General features: G+C 43.2%; 2 protein-coding genes across 3 annotated transcripts; one reads left to right on the forward strand and one right to left on the reverse strand.

Moving 5' to 3' along the window:
• The first annotated feature begins 24 nt into the window (after window positions 1-24).
• SLC25A32 (solute carrier family 25 member 32) lies at window positions 25-16,990 on the forward strand. The gene is made up of 7 exons (XM_064706390.1): window positions 25-219; window positions 2,966-3,116; window positions 4,138-4,223; window positions 5,437-5,597; window positions 11,386-11,499; window positions 12,042-12,187; window positions 13,651-16,990. Exons 1-7 carry the CDS (start codon window positions 45-47, stop codon window positions 13,784-13,786), a joined length of 969 nt encoding a protein of 322 aa, XP_064562460.1. The 5' UTR covers window positions 25-44; the 3' UTR covers window positions 13,787-16,990.
• Window positions 16,991-17,008: 18 nt separating this feature from the next.
• On the reverse strand, window positions 17,009-23,507 carry CTHRC1 (collagen triple helix repeat containing 1). Of its 2 annotated transcripts, XM_064706392.1 has the most exons (4): window positions 23,338-23,507; window positions 20,147-20,368; window positions 18,571-18,787; window positions 17,011-17,425 (listed from the first exon to the last, which is right to left on the reverse strand). In XM_064706392.1, the coding sequence occupies exons 1-4, from the start codon at window positions 23,476-23,478 to the stop codon at window positions 17,283-17,285; spliced, it is 723 nt and encodes a 240-aa protein (XP_064562462.1). In that variant the 5' UTR covers window positions 23,479-23,507; the 3' UTR covers window positions 17,011-17,282. The 2 variants fall into 2 exon arrangements, with proteins under 2 accessions (XP_064562461.1, XP_064562462.1); XM_064706391.1 differs by lacking the exon at window positions 23,338-23,507 and having other exon boundaries at window positions 17,009-17,425; window positions 20,147-23,289.
• Window positions 23,508-26,719: the final 3,212 nt, after the last annotated feature.

Here is a 26,719-nt window from a genome sequence, read left to right on the forward strand (position 1 = left end):
GCGGTCCCGGCCCCGCCCCCGCCCCTGCGCGCGCGCGGCCGGCGATGGGTGCCGCGGGCCCCGCGTGCACGGCGCGCGAGCCGCCGCTGTCACGCGAGCCGGCGCTGCGCTCCGTGCTGCGGCACGTGCGGCTGGAGAACCTGGCGGCGGGAATGAGCGGCGGCGTCCTGTCCACCCTGGCGCTGCACCCGCTGGACCTCGTCAAGATCCGCTTCGCAGGTGAGGCCGGAGCGGCCGCCGTCCCGCGCTAGGGACGCACCGGCATGCCCGAGCTCGCCGAGCCCGGCCCGGGACCTGCCGGGCTTCCCGCCCACAGCCCGCGCTGCTCCGCCCGCCCCGTGCGCGGCTGCAGCGCCCCGGTGCCGGGGGCAGCCCCACGGCTTGGAATAAACCGGCCGTGAGCCGAGAGGGTGTCCCGTTCTCTCCCCCCAAGGAGCTATCCCGAGGTGCTCCTTGTCCCGTGTGGGGGCTGCCGCCTGTGCGGTGCCCCGAGCTGTCTGCGGGCACGTCGGGGAGCTCCAGCCTCGCCCCCTCCCGTGGCCGCCACTGCCTGAGGCACCCGAGCGCTGCCCGCTTGAGCCGGCGGGCTGCCCGAGCCCACGTTCAAAGTTCACCTCTATGCCAAACATTTTCAACACTCAAAGCTAGCGGTGGTTCTGCAATAACCTTGGCTGTTAACAATAGTGGTATTGTTTTGCAGAAAACTCTGTAACTGGTTTGTTTCTCCACAGGGAAACATGGCAACTTCTCTTGACTTTTCTGCTGATTTGAGAAACTTGTCAACCATTTATCATATTTTCTTTCAGAGAGGTAGAAACATTTTACCGTATCTTTGGATTGTTTTCTTAAATAGATACATGGATGTTTTAAGATCTGAAAACCAAACTATCACAGAGACATTTTCCAAAATTCAAAACGTTGCATGTCCTATTTGGGCACATCCTGGGCTGCAACGTGAGAAGCACAGCCAGTAGAAGGGCTCTCTTCTCTCTGTTTTCCATTTGTAATACTATGTCAGAAGTACTGTGTTTATTTTGGGGCTCTCCAGGACAGGGAAGGAAGACAGTGACACGCTGGTGTGACTGCAGTGGAAGCCACCACACTAGTGAAGAGGCTGGAGCACATGACAGAACAGGATCCCTTTGGCCTCAGAAAGGAAGGGCTGAGGGGAGCTAAAATTGCAATCTATGACAGTGTTCTTGGAAGACACAGAGAAGGGAAAGGCAGATTCTTGGAGATAGTTAGAAGGAGCCGAAAAGGAACAGGCACAAGCATGGATCATTCCAGTTGTTTTACTGTGAGAATGGTCAAACACTGGAAAAGGTTGCCCAGACAGGCTGTAATCTCTTCAGCCATGGAAACATTCAGGAGTCAACTGGTCGTGTCCCTAAGTAACCAGATCTAATTAGATCTGGTTTAAATACAGGTTTGGATTAGATGGCTTTTGGAGGTCATGTACTTTCACATGCTTCTTTGGGTTGAAAATAATAATTCCTGTGTTTTGTCTTCAATGAGGGAGCAGGAGCTGATATCAGAAATGAATTTTGTCAAGATTCTTGACAGCATCATTGACAGAAAGACTTGCATTCATGTCTCTGATTTGCAATCTTGTTTCATATGTTTATAAACTTGACCTAGTGTCTGCATGGTAAAAATTTCACAAATGTCTTTGGGAAAGGTCTAGCAGCACTTAGGAAGGAGAAAAGAGGTGTTTGTATTCTAGCTTTGAATGGTTGTCAAGGTGTTGAGGTGTTGTCACACTGTGCTCAGCAAAAGCATTTTGTCCTTAATGCTGAAGTCTGTCACAATGTCTATGGGACAAAGAGTTCAAAAGAAATTAGTAATAATGTGGCACTGAACAGAAGATGCCTGTTTACCAGGATTAATTTTGGTGGGGCCACAAAAACTACACTTCTTGTAAAACTTTGAGATCAATTTTCAGTACAGTTGCAGTCTAGCCATCCGTCTGTAGTAAGAATGAAAGCTGCTGCTATGCTGGCATCACAGAGTAATTTAGGTCAGAAGAGAGCTGAGGAGTTCACCCCCTACCCAGATAAGCACTGCTTAGATCAGTTGTTCAGTCTTGTGCACTGGAGTTTTGAGTAGCTCCAAAGATGCTCTTCAGGCAACTTTTTCAAGTATTTGGCCATTCTGCTGGATAAAAAGTTCTGGTCAAAATTCCCTGTATTTCAGCTTGTGTCTGTTACCTCTTGTCATCTCACCATGGACTGCATCACATAACCTCATCAGTAATCAACTTACTCCTTTGTTATTATGGTAGGAGCAATGGTAGTCACCACTCCAAGTTTTGTAGCCATCCATGTTCTACATGATCTGTCAGACAAAAACTTGTTGTTTTCTGTATTTTTGAAGTGGTATTTTCTGAACATTTGGACAACCAGCTGTTAGGTTATTAGGTGGGAGAAGAAGCCTTTGTGTATTCTGGTAAAAACTGACTTGGGAATCAGTAAGACGTGACCCATTGCTTTATAGAACATTTTAAGGAGAAAATTTGAATTTAAGGGTTGTTACTTAGGACTTGTCTAAACAACTTAGAGAAACATGTCAAGGATGCCGTCCATATCACTTGAAATATGATGCACAATTGCTGGAGTGCTAAAAAGAAGAGACAGAAAACTTCAGATCTGCTGCTCATCAAAAATGTACAAAAGTGCATTTACTTAGCCTTGTCAGATTAATAGGAACTTTCCTCTTACTGAGCTAAGTAGTTATCTCTGGTTTTTATTTCTTTTTCCCCCCTTTTTTCCCTAAGTTCTTCAACTCTAGGCTTATAAAGCTGTAAACCTCAGCTCTTGCATACTTGTGAAATAACACTCATGTAATGCAGTTGATCAATTATGTTTCATGTTCATTTATTGCTTTGGAGGCTGTGGACTCCTGGGTTGGCTTGGAGGCAGTTGAACTTTATGCTTCCCGAAATGTTTTCCATTTCTCTCTTTTGTAGTAAGTGATGGATTGGAGCTGAGGCCAAAGTACAATGGAATTCTTCACTGTATGAGCACAGTCTGGAAGCATGAGGGGCTTCGAGGCTTGTACCAAGGGGTGACTCCAAACATGGTGGGAGCAGGAGCCTCCTGGGGACTTTACTTCTTCTTGTAAGTACAACTGTAAAATGTGTCACTGCCTGCACAATGCAGTGTTCAGATATACATTGCATCTTCTTTGTGAGGTATAAAAATGTGCTAAGGGTCTTACAAACTTGTCATTCTCTTAGCTAGTCCAGGTTTGTTAACGTTTATTATGGTTTGCTGTTTTAGAATTTAAGCAATTTGAGTCAGAGAGTTGTTCCTTTGTCAGGTACAGTGCATTCCCTTGCTGCTGTGAAAGTACTAAGGAACTTGAGAGGTGGTGATACTATTCAGAAAGAATTCTCTAAAAGTGCCAATACACTGTTCTTAAAACCCCATGAAAAACAAGAATCTAAATTGATTTCTTGAGAATAAAGAGTGTGAAGTTTTCTACTAAAACTAAATGTTTGATTGTTTTATCATTTTAGTGACAGTTTTTTCATTGGTTTTGTCAGTTCATAGGCTTTGCTTTTAAAGCCCATTTTTTAATATTCTACTTTATTAACTCTGTTAGTACTTATCCCTATTAATTCAAACATTTTAGGGACTAGTTAGCTGCCATGCCTATGCAAAGCTCACTTGTCAGTTGTCTAGACTCTATTATTGTTGTACTTGAGTCCTTAAGCTTTGCTGTAGATTGCTATTGACACTTTATCTTCTGTTGACAATTCCTTAATTCACAAAGATTGCAAACTGGATCAAGAGAAGAATGCTCAGTGTATTTCTGAGCTAGAGGGTCAATACCTAGCACTGTGGGTCCCACTAAAATTCTTTTACAAGTTAATTCTGGATATCTCATCATTTTCAAGATGCAGTCCCATTGATACTGACAGTTTAATTTTACAATTTAAATATATATTACCATAGTTCACTTTAAAGAGCTGACTGCTCAGAGACAATGAATCAATTAAATAACAGTAGTTTGGATGCCTTTTCTTCAAAGGCTGTGTACCACCATGATCTTAAGTCAGGTATGTCATTCTGGATTGGGTTTTTTGTGATGTGGGTCTGTGTTCACCTTCACTAAACTATGTTGTACATTTTCCAGTTACAATGCCATCAAAGCTTACAAGAAGGAAGGGAAGATGGAAAGTCTCAGTGCGAGCGAACACCTAGTGTCAGCTGCGGAGGCTGGTGAGGTTAAATGCAAAAATTAATGTTCACTTGTAGCTGTTCCATATGCTGCTACTTGCCTTTCTGTGTCAGTGCAGCTTTTTCTTACAGATGGCAAGGGTAAGTGTTCCAGCCCAGATGCAATAGTTTGTTGTCTGTAGATAAAACAAAGATGTCTAGCACAAATAGGTGGGTCACTGTGGTCCTCCAGTTTTGTGCAGAATTAGCAGTTGACAAAATGTCTTTTGTCCTAGTTTTCATTCTGTGTAGGCACTTTACATATTTAGTACTGTATTGGGTCCCAAAATGTAACTATGGAAATCTGCTGCTATCAGATTGTTAACTTGTTAAATATTTAACACCTGGACCTGGAAAGGAGGTGGCCTGTTGAATCATGGAATGGTTTGGGTGGGAATGGACCTTAAAAATAATTCCAGCCCCCTGTCTTTGGCTGGGACACCTCCCACTAGACTAGGTTGCTCAAAGCCCCATCCAGCCTGGTCTTGAACACTTCCAGAGGTGGAGCATCCACAGCATCTCTGGGCAGCCTATTGCAGTGCCTCACCACTGTCACTGTAAAGAATTTTTGCCTCACATCTAATCTAAACCTACTCTCTTTCAGTTTGAATCATTCCCCCTTGTCCTGTCACTACATGCTGTACAGGCAATTTGGAAAACTTCATTAGGATTTTGAAGCATTCATTTAACGTTGAAATATAAGGCATATTGTTTGAATGAAATGTCATAATGGATTCTGTGTCACAATGGTATTTTTAATAACCTATAAAGCTATAAGAGGTTCTTGCTATTAACCTGTCAAAATTATTAAGCAAATCTCACATCACTGAGGTGTCCATTAAATTTTGAATTATTGTATACTGAAGAATAACTCAGATAATCTGTGGTGCATTAAGAAACTGCATTTACTGTCTACTCAGATTATACTGCTAACTGTGGAAAGGTGAAGCAAAAAAGGGACTGTACTAGGAATATGCAAAAATATTTGTGCCCTGCAAGAGTACCACAGCAAGTGCGAATTGGACTTGACTGTGAGCTTTGAAGGGGGAGAAAGGGTGCAATAGAGGCATAAACTTCACCTGTTTTGAACAGTATGAGTATTCTGGTAGGAGAAGTAGTTTTGTCATTGTAGAAGCCTGTGTTATATTGGACTGAACAGACTGGGACAATCTGTGGATTTGGCCTAACAATGAGAGTAACTTCTGTGTGTTTCCAGGAGCCATGACCCTGTGCATTACAAACCCAATCTGGGTAACCAAGACTCGACTTGTGCTACAATATAACGCTGGCGTGGATCCATCCAAGCGGCAGTACCGAGGAATGTTTGATGCTCTCATAAAGATATACAAGACAGAGGGCATCCGTGGCTTATATAAGGTAATCACTTTGCAGAAAAATTCCATGATTGCCTGGCACCACCCAGTAGCATGGTGAGACTTCTAAATATTTGTCTACAAAAAAAAAATTGTGATAGCTCACTTTCATTCTGTGAGTCTTTCCCACTGAAGAACTGCAGCAAAAAGGCTTAGTCAGAAGAAAAGCCATTATACTGGTGATAAACTGCTTTGTAATTTTTTTTGAATCTTCCTATAATTAGAATTTGGATAAGCAGGTCAGCAACAATGTAACCTATGTTGCTGGCAGTGCTTCCTTGCATTTTATCCCTTATCTCTGTATTTCTAACCTCTTCTAGAAGATAACATGACTAAAGTACTTGCTAATTTTTTCTTCCACAATGGATAGTTTCACAACTGCTTATTTGCCCTCTGGTTATTGATGTCTGTAATCTGTCAGCTCTAGATACATTAAATTTGCAGACTTCTAAATAGGGCCTGCATATGTGTGGGGGTTTTGTTCCCTTTAATTTAGGGAAACAGATGGCAACAAGATTTGGACTTTTTGCCTCCTCCTCTCTTCAGGTCATGACATCAAGATGCATTCATCAGTGCCTGGAAGTTGTGAAGAAACCTATTTTAGTTCAGGCTGGCTCTTCTCCTGCAAGTAATGCTGCAGAATCATAGAATCATAGAATGGCTTGGGTTGGAAGGGATCTTAAAGATATTCTTGTTCCAACACCCCTGTGATGGGCACGTGTACCTTCCACTAGCCCAGGCTGCTCAGAGCCCATCCAGCCTGGCCTTGAACACTGCCAGGAGTAGGGAACAAGACCACTTTGTCTTAGAAATTATCCTGACTACTGAACATTAGCTTATTTTATTTTCAGTGAAAAATGTGATCCTTCCTATTCTTGCATGCTTCATGGCAATGATTGCCAAATTCTAGCACCAGGAACAGGGCACCTTACTTATTCCTAAATTGAAATTGTCAGGTTTGCCTGTCTGGATGTCTGCTCTGTTCCATGTAGATAAGTTCTGATTTCTTGGATCTGTTAGGTTTTAAGATGTCCTTCCGCCCTTCTTTTCAGATTATTCCTGCCAGTAGCAGGTGTTGCCTTTGGCACTAGACACTTCTTTGTAGTGTTAATCTGCAAATGTGGGACTAAAGCAGCTACTTCCTTTGAAAGAGCAAATTACTTGCCTAAATCTGCAAAGAAGGTGACCTAAATAGGTCCTGAATGACCTACATAAGTATGCACACTGTGCAGCTTCCATTTGACGTCAGGACTGTCTCAACCTTGTCTGCACTGGGGAAAAAGGCACTTCTTCAGGTGGCCCTTGGACTTGTACATGCTTTAGCTTCCCGCATTTCAGTGTTTGGGGGAGCTTTTATTTTTCGTGCTCTATTTAAAATTGTACAGCTAAAGCTTTGTTAATTGCCCTGAGTCAGTAGTACATGCAATTGTCTTCTTTTTCCTTATAATCTTCATTTCAGATAGCATTCCTTGTAGCAGATAAGGGGATATCAGGTAGTACCACCTTATAGTAAATGAAGGGATCTCAAACAGAGCAACTGTCTCAGATAGAATTGGAAAAAAATCTGGAAAGAGTTTCTGTTTGAGATTTGTCTCCTTAGACAATAAAGAATGGAATTTCTGACCAAGCAATTCAATATTGCTCTTTACTACACAGATGCTGTTACTGATCTGAGCAAATCCTTTCAGTCCTTTGAGGTACAAACGAGTTATGTCAGGCTACATCAGTCTTTCTAGCAGGGATCAAAGCTGTCTTTATTAGCTCTGCTGGGTATTGATTGTTCATCAAACGGTTTGTCTGAATCTGGGTTTCTCAGTAAGTTGTTCCTCTTGAACTTGGCCTGGTTCTGAAAAGGCAGGAGGAGTCTCCTTTGCTCATTATCCCAGTAATCATCCAGTCAGTGATCTTCCACACACTCCATCCACTGGGCTTTATCTTTTGGCCCCCTGGTGACAGAGCTGCTCTGCTGCACACCAGGCTGAATTAAAAAACAGCTTGGGGTTATGTACTTTGAACACACCCATGGATCTGCTGGAGATTTGAGCTCTAAACATTGCCTTGCCATTAATGAATGTAACCATCTCCATTTTATGAGTGCTGTGTTGTTCTTTTCAAGCATAAGGTAGGAGTGCCCAAACATGGTAAAATAGTTGTAAGATTGTAGGATTGGTGCTCTTAGGAAAACCTAAAATATCTCTGAGCTGTTGCAAAACTGTTAGATGTATATTCTAGAGTGACTGGCTACTAAGACATCAGTCAGGAATGCAACTAGCATCCTTCATGGCCTCTGTATTTCTGTATGTGCATTTTTTTTATTCTCTTTTATTGATGATATAGAAGCAGCAGTTGGAAATAGAGCAATGCGTAATAAACAAGAGTAAAATACACGGGAAATGTATAGAATTTAAGGAGATTAAAGTAAAATCCAGGTTCATCAAGACTGAGAATAAGAATTTAGCATGCTGACAACAAAAGTCATAACAGTAGTGTGTGCTCGTTACCAAGTGAAATATATTTGGGCACTTCTGTGTTGGCATTTCACTTTTGGTAGGCAAGATTCTATGCTCTGAGGATAAAGTACTTTTCCTGGCCCCTCAGTGGCTAAGGCACTTAGCTCTCTTTATTTTGCATGCTTTGCTTCTGTTGTTTTTCTTCTTGTAAATATGAAGCTTGTAAGCTTTCTATATCTTTGTACTTGTACATAGCAAAATCCATTGAGATTTAGACATCTTGATTTTAATTGAAGTTGCAGGTTCTACACAGAGACATAAGCATAAGTGGCTTTCACATAAAAGATGGTAACATTTTCCACCATGAGGGAATCAAGATGGTAATGGCAACTTCAGTGTCTTGTCTGCACAAGTTGTCAGAGCAGGGCACTCAGATGCTGCAGGTCTCTGACACACTGAGAGCCCAAATGAAGGCAGCACTGGAGAGATTACAAGAGGTATTTGCTGCATTCTTTTGAAACAGACAGCAGAGGCTGTTCTGGCTTGAGTGCTGTCAAACACTTGAGGCAGTAATGTGAGTACCACATCACCAAATGAACCTTGTTCCCCTCTTTACTAAGAAGCACAGGTTTTCCAGTGTGTACATTTGCCTGTGTTTCTTTTTATTGTGATGGGTAACCTTTGAAACACTAACCAACAAGACATTTTCTTCTTGTCTGGATTTTCAGCACTTAAAACACTTTACGCCAACTTTAAAATATTTCTTTATTCCCACTGACTGCTACTCAGAATTATATGCATTTAAATTTCTAATTATAGAATATAAATATAGAACTATATTTAATTCCATCTATTGTTCTAATCCGTTGAAAGAGAATTCAAGTAAGACTTCTTTGAGAAACCATTCATCTTGTCATGTTTTCATTGGAAAAATCTTCTAAATATATATTTCAAATATTAAAGTAGAAAATAACAAGAAGTACGTGAAGTTATTATAAAATTTCTCTTTACAGTCATATTATGTATTAAAAACATTAAATTCTATCAAATTTTGCGGCAAAAAAGAATTTTGAATTCAATTATTCTAAGAATAAGAAAATAGAATATGTTTCAAAAACTTCCCCAGCCAAGATATTTCAGTGCTGTGAAGTCAGTTTTGCTTTGAAACATTTTTCCATAAGAATGCATGATTTTCTATGATCAATAAAGGTCTGGGTCAGCTCCTATTTTACTGAGGCACATTGGCTGACAGTTGCCCCACTCCCTTCTTGCATTTTTTAATATTGGCCCGACATTAAAAGTCCCTCAGTCTTTGGAAGCTCAGCACAAGACTTTAAGCCTGCTGGTATTTGTGTATGAAGTACAACCAGTAGATGCTTTAGGACTCAAGGGTGCAAGTTATCCAAATCTTCTGGCTTAAGTTTAAGAGTTTAGCTCTCTTAAAGGTTGTTTAACATTCTTCTTTTGTTGGCAAGAAAAGTATTACCTCATTTTTCTATGATATAAATACATTGTTCTAATTCTTTCCAAGTGGAGAACAATTACTTCCACTGTCTTTTAGTTGTTTTACTGATTAATCACCAAGAAATGTTTGTGAAGATTTTCCCTGCTGTCACTATCACTGAGTTTCATACTGGTTTTGCTGACCCAGATAATTTTTTCTTTGACATTTTTGTATAGTTTTTTTTTTCTTCTTCTGTTTTTATATTGCTTTTATTTTCTTCTCTGATCCAGGATTTCTGAAAACCAAAGTTATCCTTTCCCCTCTGTTGGGCCCTTTGGCTTCAACTTCACTTTGTGCTTACAGCTGACAAAATACAGATAAGTGGTTTCATTCCACTTGTTCTCATTTGAGGAAGGTTTTTTCCCTGGGACTTTCACTAGCCTTTAATGCATTTCATTAGTTTGTGATCACTGATGTTGAGTTCATGAGCATTTTTTCTTACTGTGAGAAGCAGAAATTCTAAAAAATCATTTCCTGAAAGACTGAAAAACCTTAGAAATCTATATGTAGTATTTGGAAAGCTGATCCCTGAAGTGGTAATTTGTGTATTATCCATGCAGTTTTTGTGCCTGCTGTAGTTTTAGTTGTTGGGGTTTTTTCTGCAATGTAGGAGTTTTATTATTTTGTCTTGTTAACACTAATTCAGCGGACTCCTTCAGGGATCTCTTCTCCTTTTCACCTTCTCCAAGCTTTTAATCATATTCTGATTAAGTCAGACTAAGTCTTCAACATTTTGGGCTTGACTTTTAGTCTAACACAGACTTTGGCATCTGAACACATTTTTAAATTCCTTTTTTTTTGCCCAAATGGATCATGGGAAATAAACTTTGATTCTTTGAGTCCTTTTAACCACGTTTTGAACACTTTACTCTGTTGTAATTGTTCCCTAACAGTTTGCAGCAAGCTTTTGAGTCCCTTTCTGGCCAAGATGATTAATCCTCCATTTATTTGTGTTTTTCAATGCAAGTGACCAACTCTTCAAAAAGAATTAGTGCTTTTCAGAACCCCTGCAGCTGGCAACTCATTTTAGTGGAGCTAGTCCTGGTCCTGGGGGAACTCCTGTCTTCTCTTAATTGTGGACACAGTTCAGAAAGTACCTGTTTTCCCCCTTCATTTCAACTTTTTTGAACCTAAAGGTTGTGTATTTTCATGTGTTTGTGTATGTAAGAAAGACACTTCTGGAGCAGCTCACTCTCTTCTCCCACAGGGACATGTTATGGTAGTGGACATGGCAGTGTCAGGTTTATGGTTAGATTTGATAATCCTAAAGATCTTTTCCAACCAAAATGATTCTATGATTCTATATAGGCACAAACATTTTTAGTCTAGAAATATATATATATCCCATAGGCACACATTTTTGTAGAGACACACATGCAAACACATGCATATCTATTTCCCAGGCTCAATCACAATAATGTTTTGGACTTCTGCTCCTGGTGGCTCTTCTCTGAGCTGCCAGCATCTGTCATTGCTTTACCAGTCTCAGGTGGAACCAGACCCCTCAGTGCCAGTCTCTGGAAATGTGCACTGAGCTTGATTTGTGGTCTTGCAGTCCTAATCTGTGTTAGCAGCTTGTGCTGTGTGAGGTGGAGTCCCTGGGCCACTTGTTTCATCTCAGTGACTCAGGAGGTGACTTTGGGCTGCCTGTCAGGAAAGCAGCATTCATTGAGTGTTGGTGTGATGCCTGCCCTTAAGGACACTGAGTCAGACTGCAACTGCTGTGCAGGCACAGTCTGTACATTAAGGGAGGACAAATGTAGGGGTGGGAGCTGTGCTCTGTCAAGTTGTTTAGGTTTTGTGCATCACCCTTTAACCTTGTTTTATCCTTTTTTTAGGGATTTGTGCCTGGTCTGTTTGGAACATCACATGGAGCGCTTCAGTTCATGGCCTATGAGGATTTGAAAGAGAGATACAACAAGTATAGAAACAGAGTATCAGATACAAAACTGGTAGGATGCTTGAGAATAAAATTGTGTTGTGGCATGTAAATAAACAGAAGTAGATTCCATTTGTCAGGTTTACAGCAGCCAAATGTGCAAAGTATTGGTACATTAATTAAAGTGCAGAATATATAGAAGGAAATAATTCTTTCTCACTTTTTAGGAACAAGCAACTGGTTTTCACTGGTTTTGAAAACCAACTTCTTATTTTAGCAAGTGTTTTGAGAATTTTAGAAGTTTTTTCTTATGTTGTGGAACTAGAGGGGATGGTATTAAACCTTGGAAAACTGTTCAGATGCAAGTTGGGCAAAGGTAGCTACTATTGGAAGAAGTGTTTTAATGGGAATGAGAAGGCACAGCACATGTTTTACAGTCAGTTACTTGTAGCACTGCATGTAGTAAAAACTGACATTTCTTTTAATGTGTTGTATCATAGGAGGGAAAAATCTAGAGTATTGTTTGGTTGTACATTTAAAAATCAAGTAAGATTTTGAGAACTGGCTAATTTAAACCATACCTAAGGCAAGCCTGACAATTTTTCTTGCTTTTAGAACACTGTGGAATACATAATGATGGCAGCTGTATCCAAAATATTTGCTGTGGTAGCAACATATCCCTATCAAGTCGTGCGGGCTCGTCTTCAAGACCAGCATAACACATACTCTGGGGTGTTTGATGTGATCCACAGGACCTGGAGGTAGGTGTGCAAAATTAAAAGCCTGCATGCTGCAAACTGAGTTTTACAGAATCAGAGCTACCTTTACTGGCTCCTGTGCTGACTGCAGAACCAGAACAGTTCAGGGCAAACTAAGTGTTAGTTGTACAAAGTCATGTTGTGCAAGATGCCACCAACAGCACTAAGCTAAGGAGAGAGGAGGAGATTGGAGAGAGCCAATGCCCCCTGCAGGTTTCTGTTGTTTATTCTGTCTCCCTTCTCTCTTCTCCAGCAAATTTCAAGGCTAAAAAATAACATTGTCATGGCTGGTTTGGGACACTAAATGAATTCTCACTTGAACTGCTTTGACTTATCACAGAGGACAGGAGCATTGTGCTGCTGGGAGTTGTGGCTAATCCAAATTCCTGGCAAGGTGAAGTGAGCTAGCCAGAGCTGATTATACTGATGTCCCTGGTTACCCTGGGGCCTGCCTGCACTTGTTGTCTGGTCCCAGCTTCCTGTAGGACCTTTAGAGACCTGTGACCTCACACCTGTTCATATCTTCTCACAAAGCTTCCCTGAGCTCTTGCCTGAGCTGCACAGTGCAGGGGAGAGTTTTCACACAGACCTGTGTGTTTACCAAGGGTGGCCACCTCTGTGTGTGCATCCATGGCTTTGGGCAGTGCTTCTGGGTTGTGCCATATTGCTGCAGAGGTGGGAATGGGCTCCTGGCTGTGAAGAGGGGCCAGCTCAGTAAGTGCCTGAGGCTCTGTTGTTCCAGGAGCACCCCTGGTTCAGAGCTGTGCAACCATTTCAGCTGGAGGCAATTCAGAGCAAAAGTAGCTCTGCTGTGTCAGTGCTGAGCCCTTCAGTGCTGCAGCCTGCAGGAGGGTTTTTAGTTCTGCTCAAGTGTAGTACAGCCATTCTGGAGCCACTGCTGAGCTCATGATGAAACAAGTGGGACTTAGGGAGGGTTGTGTGAACCACTCCCAAGCATTTCTTGGGATCTCTGTTTGCTCCTCCTTCCAGGTGTTCTATGCCTGTGAGGTCTGCACCTGAAGAGCTGAGATTTAATGTGTCTAAAACCTTTTAACAGCCCTAGCGTGACACACTGATTGAAATTGGGTGAAATTAGGTTCTTATTTATCGGCCAGTAGAATCAAAATTCTGGAAGGGGTGCTTAAAATCTCAAAAAATGAATGGTGACTTTTCTTAGTTGTTGTAGCATGAAGAAAGATAGTAAATTGTCTTACTCAGACAATACCCACAAAAAACACTTAAAGCCTGGGCTAAATAACTGATCTACATAATGCTATTATATGTTTAGAAGAAAAAACAATGGGTTAATACTTGATGCATTTTAAACACTGTCTGAAATTGTTATTTCTAACCTGAAGTACATCTCTCAATGGGAGTGTGAGAAATAAAATGCCAGGCTTTGTTTTATGTCTCATTTTTTTATATTAAAAGGCATTAATTAAAACCTTTTTTTTTTGTCTTTAAAGGAAAGAAGGTGTTCATGGATTTTACAAAGGAATTATACCTAATGTAATCAGAGTGACTCCTGCCTGCTGTATTACCTTTGTAGTTTATGAAAATGTGTCTGGCTTTTTACTTGGTTTTAGGAAAGAAAATAATTAAAGGTATGGACTTTGTTCCTAGGAAGGAATCTATCCTTTATTTTTTATATTCATGATCTGGGAGAAATTTACTTCAGCAGTCTTCTTTGACACTGTGAATTGATCTGGTGTTTTAAGGAAAGAATGTAGAGACAATAAACCCTGCCAACATCTCTCCTGTTGAACGTTCCCGCATTGCTGCCTTCCTCTCTGAATCAGCTGTGTCTGCTTGAAGCAGATGTCTGCAACCCTGAAATAAGAGTGCTGTGACTGGGTGAAGGCAGCTGCTCTGCAATTCCATTCATCCTGGCCTGCCTGGAATAACTCGCTAAGCAGTTTCAGCAAGTCTCAAGATAACAGTTGGTGAGATTCTGCTCCTGCACAAGTGGAAAACTTCATATGAAAGCAACCCTGGGGCCTGTCAAAACTTTCTTAAATCTCTGAGTCTCATTAAAACAAGGAATGTCATCTGAATCCACCTCTGTGTTATTCATCAGATTTTAGGAAGTGGAATGCTCCAGACTCCATTGTTCCTCCAACACAAAAATGTGTGTTTCAGTGGGGTGCAGTTTGTTTTTTTTAAAACAGCTGTCCATTCTTGGGTTTGAATAATTGCAAGTCTGATGAAGCTCAGTTCTTGTCTCATAGCAGGCCAGGTTTGCACTGTGGTTTTTGACTTGGTTTTAGCAGCAGACCAACATGCTGAAAGTGCATACATTGTTGGCAAATTAATTCATTTTCTCTCTTTTATTTTCTCTCCATCTCTCTCTGTGCCAGTGTCTGTCTCTATTAATCATACAGCTGACCACATATTACTAAGTAAATGCATATTTTAAAGTAGGCTTACATTTTAAAGATGAGGAATTTTTTCTAGTAATCCCATAGTGATGCAGTGTTCAAGCCAGTGTAGCAACAAATAGGACCACGCTTACTTTCAGTAGTATTCTTTGGGGAAAAAAAATGTTTCTAGTCTAAAAAAATCCGTGCACAGGACTTTATTTTAAAAACCAGCACAATCTGTTAATGTCTTCTGATTTGGTTTAAGGAAAAGATTGTTGATATATTGATTGCTAATTTACTGATAAATTAAATTATTGTACATATCAGTAAATTTGCATAATAGTTATGGGGTTTTTTTCTACACCAATAATTGCCATCAAGGATATGTACTTTTTAGAGTTCTGGGTTTGGTGGTTTTGGGTAGTTTATTTATTTAAGAAAGACATTACTGACCTTAACATCTGCCTCCTGCTGTTGGTAAGAAGATATTAAGTATCTAGTAAGCATCATTTAACTAGGAAATAAGTTAGCAAAGGCTATCAACGGGGGAAAATCATCAGTTTCAGAGGGAGCAGAGTAATCACTTTGAGAAGTTTCCTGTTTACCAGACTAACCTAAAGCAGAAAGAACAATTTTTAATAAAAATTTACAAGATTAGGAACTTGGTTTAAATTTTAAGTTAAAATCTGGAAAGCTACAGAAACTACTCAGTATTTTGAATCTTCATTCAGTAATCCACTCGCTTGTTTTTGTAGATACTGCTGCCAAATACCATATTTTGTGTATAACTAAATTTATTCATAATTTACACTTTCTCTTCCACAATGCCATCCCCTCTAGTGATAGAGTTGATCATCTCATTGGAAAGAATAATCTCATTGGAAAGAATAATCTCATCTGGGGCCAGAATGGCTGGCTTTGGTTTTTATTACGGAAGGTTCTGTGTATGTTTAGCTGAAGATAAATTTACTGGAAGTTTACCATGTAAATAATGTAGATCCAAAACAGCAGCTTCTGCCTTTGGAGGGTGCTTACTGGGCTTTGTGTCTTTTGTGGTACACAGAAGAATTTAATGGAACGCCAAATTAACTACCACCCAGGATCCCGAATATATTGTGAAGACATATGAAAACATGATAAAAGAGAAAAAGCTGTGCACATAATCCAAGCCTGAATTAATGTGCTCTGGGCCAGAACAGCTTACCCATGCTTCAGGATAAATGCAGGGGCAGGCTGTGAGCATGTGCACAATCACTCACTGTGTGTTAGCGGACGTTCTGTAAGTTCACACCACAGCTCAGCTCATAGTAACTTGTTTGTGTTCAGGTACCTTAAAACCATCCTCCAAGCCAGTGAAAACATTGCAGTTCTTCAGAGACAAAATACCAGCTGTGTAACTCGCTGGCTTGCAGCAAATCTCACACACCATCTTGCAGTTGGGCGAGCCCAAGTGCTCCCCTCGCTGCAGGTGTCTTCCCCTGGTATCTGCAACAACAGCTACAGGCAAGGGCTGCCCATCCTGGGGCAAATCGTACAGCTTGTTCAGAAAAGAAAATGAGATTTAATTCTAAATAGCTGAAATAAATTCATTATCTCAGATTTAATGGGTTTTTTTCCTTTTAATTTCTGGGAAGAGTGGAGATTTTTGCATGTTGTACATGCTTTTCATGAGTTTTTTTTATTTTGTTAATGTAAAATTGGTTTTGTAATACAAACATGATTGTTGTTTCTCTTTAGAATGTGTACAAATTTAAAAAATGTTTGAGTATGCCACTTGCAGCATTGGGAAGAAAATACTTAAAACGCTGAAGTTTATGTTCTGTGTTAGCGTGATCGGTGTTGTCACTTGTCAAACAGCTGTGACATCATTGTTTCACTTCATCAGTTCAGTTTTGGAAAGCCTAGGCATTTCAGCCTGTCTTATGTCTGTATCTTCTAAACAGTTTAAAACATCTAGCTTTTAACCAACACCAAAGTGACTCTGTATAACTGAAAGGCTAAATCCAGGAGAATTATTTTATTGGAGCAATGAAATTAAGTGTCGTAACTGTAAAATTATTTAGTGTCTGCATCTTAGTAATGGAGACCAGTCATAGATATTACACTGAAATACAGTCTATCAAGAAGCAAGAGAGGGAAGAAGAGCTTAGGTAGTCTGGTTTTGCTCAGTTATTCATAATATGAGGTATTTAACACTTACCACATTGTCTGGGTCACAGTTAAGTCACCAGGAGTTCATTGAGATAAGACTGTAACAGCAGAGCATCCTATTCTGCAGTCAGGTTTACAGGAGTACATTTTATGTGTGTTTTCTGAAGGCTAAAGCCAACACCTGATTTTACTTTCTTTGAACTTTATCTACAAAGCCTTCTAAAGAAATCGTGTATCACAACACCATGTAAAATACTTTAAACACATTAATGTTCAATAAAATAACCCAGATTTCTTTTTTGTAAAAGGTCTTATTTATTTGATACAAAAAGTTATGGTTTATTCTAAAAACAGTGGTGGTATTACATCAAAAAAGAAATTTTAAATGTTAATGAACTTGGTTTTGATATTTGTATTCTAAAATGATTATTATAAAAATCCTCTGCTGTGTACAAAACAAGACAAAGGCTACAGATGCAAGGCTTTGGTGCCTTTCAGTCCAGTACTTGTGTCCAACTCTATTGAACTAAATTCTGAAAAAAATAGTACAAAATTAAAAAAAAAGGTATTATAAAAAGAGAGGGAAGTTATTTTGGCAGTTCTTCAATGATGATTCGGGAGACTGAATTCCATCCAGTAGAAGCATCTCCCCGTGGATAATCTGAGCACGTCCCCACCCAGATGGCAATATCCACCAAGCCAGCGTTGATCCCTTCACACAGACCTTCCACTGGTTAAAGACAAAAGTCAGGTTACCTCAGCAGACACAATCCCTTTGTGTTTCTCAACTGAAGGTGGACTCAAGTGCTTAAAAACAGCAACTTGTTGCAAGCTTGTGCTATTTAGTTAAAGGTGAAAAGGTTTTAGAATTTTAAAACAATTTCAGCAATAAAAACTCTTATGTAGAGATGCGGCAACATCAGTTAAAGGCATGCAGTGCCTCTGTCTGTGCTGCTCTTTTACACTCACTGCAGTACCTGAAGCAGATTACCATCCACAGGATGGCAAAATGGGAGGTATAGCTGCTGCCTTAAATGCCCAAATTTACACACTGGGAGCTGGAATATGGCTTCATACCCTTCCTGACATCTTTCTAGCAGTGATGGGAGGGGGTGGGGGCACAGCCATGCCTGGTTTACAGCCCAGCTCTGTAAAGGTGATTGCCACACCGTAAGCTTTTCCACACGTCAGTCACTGCTTCTGCATGGAGTTGCACTCCTGATGCCCCGCTAGCACCACTAGATGGAGGTGGGGTAATGAAGACAAGTCAGCTCTACCCCTATGCTGAAAAAATCCTATAACAGCTCTAGACATTAGATTTCATGCAGTCATGCAGTACAGGGAGAAAAATGGAGAAAGGACACAGACTTTACGTTCCTTTTTCTTAGTATCACATCCTTTTATGTTGAATGAATTCACTAATTTGCCTCTGCTAAGCAAATGAATAATTGCTCCCAGATTGCTCCCCACTTTGGAGGTACTTTTGCACCCCTCCTGAAATAAGAGTAGAAATTGCAGGAGGAAAGTGTCATTTTTGCACAGATAATGTGCAAATACCAGTATTTTAAGCCAGGATGACACTGTCTACTTGGCAGTAAGGCTGTTTCTCCATAGGTTAATACAGCACAGAATGTCTCTGTAGTCACGTTGTGGCAGAGATCAGTAGACCTGTATGGACAGAAATCTCTTCCATTTCTAAATCTCAGGATATAGTACCACGAAAAGTGCCACAGCAAGAAAGTACCACTTAATAAATAATTATAATACTATTACTTATCAATAGCCAGCAGAGTAAGACAACAAGTGTGAGTTGGCCACTCTCTGTGTTTGCTGCTGCTGCCTCCTGCTCCATCTCTGTTCCCCCAGCATACATACCTGAGGAAGTCCTGTGTATGTTAATGGTAGAGTTCAGCTCTGGGCTTCCTTGATCCAAGTAGATTATGGCCTCGATGGGCAGTGGGCCAGCACACTCGGCCCCGTTGAAGGTGAAGTACCAGCGCTGGCAGCAGGCGCTCCTGCACTTGAGCCGCAGCGAGCCGCTGAAGAGCACGCGCAGGGCGCTGTTGGAGCGCATCTTGGTGAACGTGCATTCCTGCCAGGAGACAAAGGCGCTCTGGCACAAACCTCTGAGGTTGAGCCCATTTATTTCCTATATATTTATATTTAGGACACAGATTTAGGAATGTATTTATTTCAAAATGTTTTGGCTATTCTCTTTAGGCCCCTCTGGGAAAAAAAAATAAAATTACAGCCTGGAAATCCCTTGTGGCGCAAAGATGCAAATCAGAACAGCACCTCATAGATGGTAAGGGAAAAACGGATTGTGGAAATTCTTAACTTTATTTAGGTAAGTCCTGCTGTTAAATTGCTAGCCTAGTCACCTTCTGGGATTTATGTAAAGGGATAAAAGCTCTCTGAAAGCTGCACTCAAGCCACAGGATTGCACAATCGTAAGGATTGGAAAGGACCTCTGAAGACCATCTAGTCCAACCCCCAAGTCCTTGCACGACAAGACAGCACAGTTTCTGTCTCTGCTAACAGAAATCCTGGGCTTAACGATTATCACAAGACTTCTGAGCAGTTTATACCCAGCAAAAGCTCCACAACTGAAAAATAAGCACTTTCAGGTTTTTAAGTGGTTGTTAGCCTGTCTTCAACATGCTGGATTTCACAGGAAAAAAAAGAAAAGACAAAAAAAGGAAAAAGGAAAAAAAAAGAAAGAAAAAGAAAGAAAAAGACAAAAAAAAAAAAAAAAAAAAAAAGGGAAAAAAAAAGCAAAAAAAGACCAAAAAAGGAAAAATTTAAAAAAAGAAAAAAGCTAGGGACAGTTCTGCAAGTACAAGGCAGGCAGTAAGAAAAGTCTGCTGAAAAAGTTGATTCTCTCTCTAGCCACAGCACAGCAGTTAAACTGCTATAATCACTCTGGGCTTTGCTACATAGCTGGGATTGAGCAGGGATTTTTTCTAAAGTTTTACACCCAGGGCTGCAGTGAGGACAGAGTGTTTGTGTCAGTCTGGGTGACACTGGCAACTCTGCTCCTGAGCAATGCTGATCCTTTGCAGAAGCATCCTGCAACTGCAACTGAGTTTCAGTGAGTAACCACTATGAAGCAAGAGTTATAAAGACGGGTACAAATAACAGATTAAAGATGTTCATCCCTTCTTAGGATTGAAATGGTGAAAACCTTGCCCTGTTTTGGGCAAGCTAGAGGTACTTTTTTGGTACTGTGACTTTCAGCCTTACAGTGACAGATCTGGTCTACTGAACGTACTCTTACACCAGCCACAAAATTCTTCCGAAACCCTATTCCAGGAATGAAAGAGGCACAGAGCTGAAGCACAGCTGAGAGCAATCCAAAGTAGCTAAGCCTTTGAGAAGTTCACCCTTGCATGCAGGAAAGCAGGAAATGTGTGAGGCTGGAGCTGTGCAGCCCCGGTGCGGCGCCGCTTACCGCGATCTTGCCCAGGTCGATGCCGTAGTTCAGCGCGCTCCACGAGCACTGCTTGAAGTTGGGCGTCCAGGACTCCTCGATGCTCTCCCGCATGCACTCGCCCTTCTCCCCCTTCAGCCCGTCCCTTCCCGGGATCCCGGGTGTCCCAGGGATCCCGTTGGCTCCCGGGTTTCCATCCCGGCCGGGAACGCCGCTGGGGCCTTGCAAGCACATGCCATTATACTGGAAGAGAGAACAGATCTTGCTGCTCCCACCCCTCAATTCCGAGGCTAACCAAGTCCAACACAAGTGAATAACAACAAAGCACACCCCCCCTGCTGTGCCACAATGGGCTATTTCGCATCTCCCAGAAAATGGTTCCACTGAAGTAAAAAAAATAAAGGAAGAATAAATTTTCAAAGATAAGCAGTGCCAGCAGAATTTGCTGTAAAATAGGATGCACCTTTTTTTAATGAAAAGATGCATAAATCCTAGCATTAAAAAATTATCTAGTCCAAGAATTAAAACTGTTGGGAAACTTCACCAGAGTCAAAACAGAAACAAAAAAGAAGTCGCATGTTAATAGTTACTTTCTCCTAACCCACCATTACTTGTATAACTGTCTATGCTAATACATGTTCAGTATGTTTTTTTTTTTTCCTAAGAAAATTTTCTATTTCATAGAGAGCAAAGGTTCATGCCACTTTTCTTCTGTCACTGCTCCTCTGGTGAGGAGGTGACAACCACATGGTGATAATCAAGCCCCACGGTTCAGACTCCAATATGCACACAAATGGATGGTGATATGGATGTGGGAAGCTGCATCCTGGAATAAAGCTGAACTCAGGAAGCCTGTTTGTAACAGTGGGAAAGCAGACATGGGAGGAGGGCACACTCACATCCTTCCTAACATCACAGCATTAGGAAAGGTCAAATGTTGCCCTCCCAAACTCCATGTTAACACACATCACCTTCTCACCTTCTGCCCATCTTGGAGAGTAAGTCTGTGAAGCCCAGAGCTCCCTCCCTCAGCAGCCTGAGGGCTGGGATGTGGGAGGAGCACTGGGCATGGGAATGCTGAGCAGGAACCTGCAGGGGCTGGGCAGGGCTTTTACTTCATGTGCTCTGTCCTATCTGGTGCTGCCTGCTTCCTCCCATCTTCATCCCAAGTCCTCACAGATAGCTGCACTCTGCTCTTCCACTTTCTCATATTTATTTGTCTTTATCTAGTTTAAACCACCTAATGCCCGTCTGTTTCAAAAAGAAACAGTGCTGCAGCTATTCCCCCTCAGGCCAACCATGCCCCTGTCTGCCCTGCAGGAGCTGTAAACTAAACTGTAAGCTGTAAACTGCCTCTGCCCTCTTTCCTTTGTCAAATTGGCGAATTTTCTTCACTGAGGCTGTGCCTTTACACGGGCTCTGGTGCAAAAACCAGCAGAGCCATCACAGGCTTAGCTGGAGCCACACCAAAAGTAAAATCAGTGACTACATGGAAAAGGTCTAGTAAGAAGTCAGATGAGGGTGTGACTAATGGTTGCCAACTTTCCCTTACTACCTTCACCAAAGAAAACCCTGCTGGCTAAAGGCAGTGGAAATATTGGAATATTTTCACGAAGAAAACCATGTTTCAGAAAAGTTCGCTGAGAGAGGGCTGGTTGGCAAAGCACCAACCCAGGAGAACAATGCAGGGACATTTCTATTTCACACAGCAACAGTGATCTGGTTTTGCTGTTGCTTTCCCACTGGACTCCATTTGTAACAGTGACTGGCTCTGGCTTTCGCATGTGGTTCCTCACCACAGAAATCCTGCATGTGGAAATAGGCAAGAGCTGGGTCAGGCCAAAGCTGTGGCCGATTGCCCCCGTCCCCAGAGACACCAGGAAGGGCTGGCCTGTCCCCACACAGGAGCTGCCACCCACAGCCAGACAGGGAGAGCCCCTCAGCCATGGCACATCCCAAAAAATAAATGGGAGCAACAAGAATCACCTGGGCTTTGGGCTCTACTCCAACTAAAATTGTGTCTTGCCAAGTCAAGACTTTTTCATGTTTTCTTAAGCTGGAAATGCATAAAACATACTTTAAACATCCACTGAAGGCAGGATCCCAGGATCCCCCCAGTCCTGCCTCCACTTGAAGCATCTGTACAGCTGGGCTGTGCATGAGTCAGCTGCCATTGATTTACCCACACTTTGCTGCTCACTCTGCTGCACCCAAAAAGCACTGAGCAATTTCAAAGCACTGAGGGATCCTGAAACACGGCTCAGAAAATGTTAACTCATCCATGCATACAGACTCCTTATTCTCCATGCAATTCAACTTCCACAATAGAAGTGAAAAGACAATGAAGTGGTGTGGAAGGGAAGGAGCTTTGCCAGCAGTGGTGCTTCCAGCACATCCTTTAGGGGATCTCTCTGGAGATCATGGAAGAAATGGTCATACCACTGATTTTTCTATAGAAGGGGAACGGCAGTACAGCAACTCACAGAAATACCTTCACATCTGCTTTCTACATTCCAAGGACTGGAAAATTTCCCTCCTGTCATCTATCCCTGAGATGGGATAGTCCCAATGCATTCAGGTTTCTAGTAGCAGTGGAATTTCAAACAATGGTGTGCAGTCCCTGCCGCCCAAGGAAATAATGCATTCATGCCACTCCGATGGAAAGTGTGCTCGGTGAGCATGCAGACAGCTTCAGAGCACGCAGATAGTTTTTCTCATTACTATTTATCCACTAGCATTTTAGGAGCTAAGCAGCAGTTAAGTGCTTACGTTGGAAGGAGCTAAGCCGCATTCACTACTGATGTTTGATTGTGAGGTTCCGGCGCTGCCCCTGCAGTGCGGGGAGCGCAGCGCCAGCCCCGGCACCGGGCACGGCGGGGAGCGCGGGCTCGGCCGGCGCCAGCCGCCATCCCGGGCCGGTGGGGCAGCGCTCACACACACACCGGGCCGCCGAGACCCCGCGGTTTGTGACAATGCCCATCCAGCGCCTTCTCCGCATTTTCCTGATTCAGCACAACAAGGGCTCGATTAACTGAACCGAGAGATGCCCAGCGGCGCGGGACCGGCGCTGCCCTGTCTGGAGCGGCCGCCAGGCTTTTCGAAAGCCTCTGATCTATCGCCTTTTTGGTATCTTTGCAATAACAAAGCGGCTGCGTGGCTCCTCCAGCCGCCCCCCGCCCGCCCCGCTCCCGGTCCCGGCCCGCCGCTCTCACCACGTCCACCACCTCCCGCTGGCGGAGCGCCTTCTGCTTGCCCCGGGGGCTCTCGGAGCCGCCGTGCGGCGGGGCCGCGGCCAGCAGCAGCGCCAGCAGCAGCAGCAGCGGGGCGGCGGCGGCGGCCGGGCCGCGGGGCATCGTGCGGGGCGGGATGCGCGGGGCGGCGCGGCACAGCCCGGCTCCCCGCTCCGGGCGGCAGCGCGGCGATAAATGAGCCTTTCAGAGCGCGCAGCCCCAGCTCCCTCCCCGGGGAGGCCGGGAATTTCCATCCTGTAACCGGGCGAGACGGCCCGGCAGAGCCACCCCCCTCAGCCATTGGCACGGGGCCGGGGCCTCCCGCCCCTCGGGCCGGCCCCGCCGAGCCTTCCCCGGGCAGCGCCGGAGCCCCCGGCCGAGCCGCGCCGAGCCTTCCCCGGGCCGCGCCGAGCCGAGCCGAGCCGAGCCGAGCCGAGCCGAGCCGAGCCGAGCAGAGCCGAGCCGAGCCGAACGGAGCGGCGGCAGCGCTGCAGGGCCATGCCCGGCTCTCCTCCCGGCTCTCCTCCCGCGCTCCCGCAGCCCCAGGCAGTTCCCTTCCACGCCTTCAGGTGTTTGCTCGGCGCTCGGTAGCTCCTGTCCGATGAAGGAGCTGTGTCTGCAAGACACCGCCTAACGCCACAGCGGGATGCTGATGCACCGCCAGGGGAAACTGTGATAAAGTATCAGCTGGGCATCAGTCACAGATTTCACTGCAACAGAACCCAAGGTAAGGACGCAAAATCCTTCTGAACAATAAAGGATTTTGGGCTTTTTCGAAAAACCTGGTATTGCCAGACTGAACATTGGCAATTTAGTAACAAAGGGAAAGTTTTCGGCTACCCAGTGTAAACCATCCCATACTGCTTTAATTCCAAATCATAATTTGCTTTTCATCATTCTCGGATTGAAAGCACTGTAAAAGAAAGGATGTGATATGTCCTCAAGAATTCAAAATAGAAATAACAAATGTTTGAGGTAGCTCCTGTATACTGCAAACTTCGCAGTATTTGTAGAGTTTCCAGAAGGGGGAGATAAGCTTCAACATTTTTTTTTTCTGAAGTATTTAACAAAACCACATATTTGTCCTGCAGGAAAGAATGCTACAAGAAGTTGAGTCATTCAAACAGGCTGCATGGAACCACATTTTTGTGTGGACTGAACCCCTTCATGTGGCTCTGCACTTAAGTCACTTTCCGCTTTCCCTGTCTGTGCCGGTGGAGCAATAGCAGTGAAGTGAGAGCTGCAGCACAGGTCAGTCACACTGCTGTCACCAACCCCGTCACACGCTGTCCTGAGAGCTGCGACTGATGTCACCCATACTGCTGAGGTGAGGGCTCCTACCTTGTGAAGAAGAGCAGCATTCCACCCTGCCAACTTCAAAAATACAGCTGGTAAATCACAATGGTTCCCTAAACCAGCTGGGAAATTTTATGGAATGATGTAAATCCTTAATTGTAACAATTGCTTTGGTGACAGCCTCAGTCAGCATCCACAAACACGGGCAGAGGCTTCATTGAGCAATGGCTCGGTGCTGTCAGCAAACCCTGCTGCCTCTGGGCTGACGGCAGTGCTGTGAGGGCGGTGATGCTTGATTTCTGTGTCACCTGCATGTCCACACAAGCGTCCTTACCGAGGGCTGGGGATCCTCAGCATCAACACAGGCTGTTGCTAAGGTGTGTCCCTTCACAGGGTGCCAGACTTCTGCATTACAGAATTAATTTCCTCAGGCAAGGTGCAGCAGCTGAAGTACACAGTGCAGCAGCCCTGCACGCCTTCCCAGGCAATCACTCAGGGTTTTAGAGAACAAAATTTCCATGGATGTTCACAATTATTTCCCCACCTGGGTTTGCTCACCATATGTTTGAGTGTGGTTTAGAAGCTTTGAAATTCCAAATGGCTTTGCCAGAGGAAGCAAACTGAGGAGCACTGTAAGAGAAGGTCTCAGCAAACAGCAGTGGCACATCTGCTTTGAGCTCTGGTGAGAGCATTGTGCAGCTCCTAGCCCTTGTTTGACTTGCAGTGTGCATTTCCATCTGGAAAACAGAAATGTCAACATCCTGCTTAGCCTTCTTCAGCCCAAGCAAGCCTTGCCATCTGTTAGGCTTATGTTTTGTGGTCTTCTGATATATTTAAATGCTTCTGAGGGCACAAACCACTGCCAAGTGCTGGTGAGATACTCAAATTGAATCAGAACTACTGATCTACTTTGCCTTAACTATTTCTCATAGCTCAAAGGAGTGATAATAAACTTGCCTGAGCATCCTCTGACCATGATCCAAGGACTTGCCTGAGCATATTCTGACCATGATCCATATTACATCAACTAGTGATTCTTTCATTTTATCCATCCTACCATATGATATAGGCTTTATCTTTTATATATGGCCCCACAAACATATCAGAACATATTAGGAGTTGTTATTGATGTCACTAAAATCTCCCAGATGGCCAGTCTGCTCCTGCACAGCCTGGGCAGGCTCACACAAGGTCACTGTGGCACAGTCAATGCATCTTGCACCACAGAAGCTCATAGATGAGGCTGATGCCATGAGTGCAGTCTCTCAGCTGCAGCTTGAGCTGCTTTCCCCCTCACGCAGCCTCTCAGCATCCCAAAAATGCAGACACACAAGTCTGGAGAGAAGGATGTTCACATACACACATGTGTTTCCATTCACCTCAGCTCTAACATATTTAAATTCAAGGGACTGCCCATGGGGTCACTGGGTCTCTCTGCCTTTCCTGTCCAAACTATTCCAGTTTATGGATCCTGTTTGTTAGCACATGGGTTTGACTTCAAGCAGTGAGTATTTGTTATTCAATTTTGTTGTTATTCAGTCCTCAGTCTTTACAGTGTGAAATAACTGCAGGGAACCAGGAGCACCAGACTTATGTGTTCATAAACATTACAGAAAGTTCAAGGCTGAGGATCCTGAGACAAAAGAGGCCCATTAAGGTAAGTGCCAAGACTTGGACTTTTCATCTTCCTTTAACTCTTATTGCTTCATACATTTCCCTGTTCTGAGGATGTCTGGGGATTTTGACTTTGGCTGGCAGCCTGATCTCTGCATCACTCTGGGGAACATGTTGTTATACCCTGGGCAACACTCAGCATCCTTGCCAGCCTGTCCTTGGTGCTTTTAACTGTGAGTTCATCGTTTTAGATCTTGTTCACTTTAATACTGGCATTTTAGGGTGAGTTGTAAGTTGGTGTAAAAGGCCGAGATCAGGGAAAACTGCTGAATTTTTCAAATGGCTCTTTGCAGGCTGCCTGTCTGATCAAGGAGACAAAGAGCTGTCTGTACTGCTGTGGAAGAAAACCAAAGTAAGATCTCTTATGTAATTTATTACAGATTTAAGAAATTGA

Source organism: Zonotrichia leucophrys, chromosome 2 (assembly GCF_028769735.1).
Source record: "Zonotrichia leucophrys gambelii isolate GWCS_2022_RI chromosome 2, RI_Zleu_2.0, whole genome shotgun sequence".
Taxonomy (NCBI): domain Eukaryota; kingdom Metazoa; phylum Chordata; class Aves; order Passeriformes; family Passerellidae; genus Zonotrichia; species Zonotrichia leucophrys.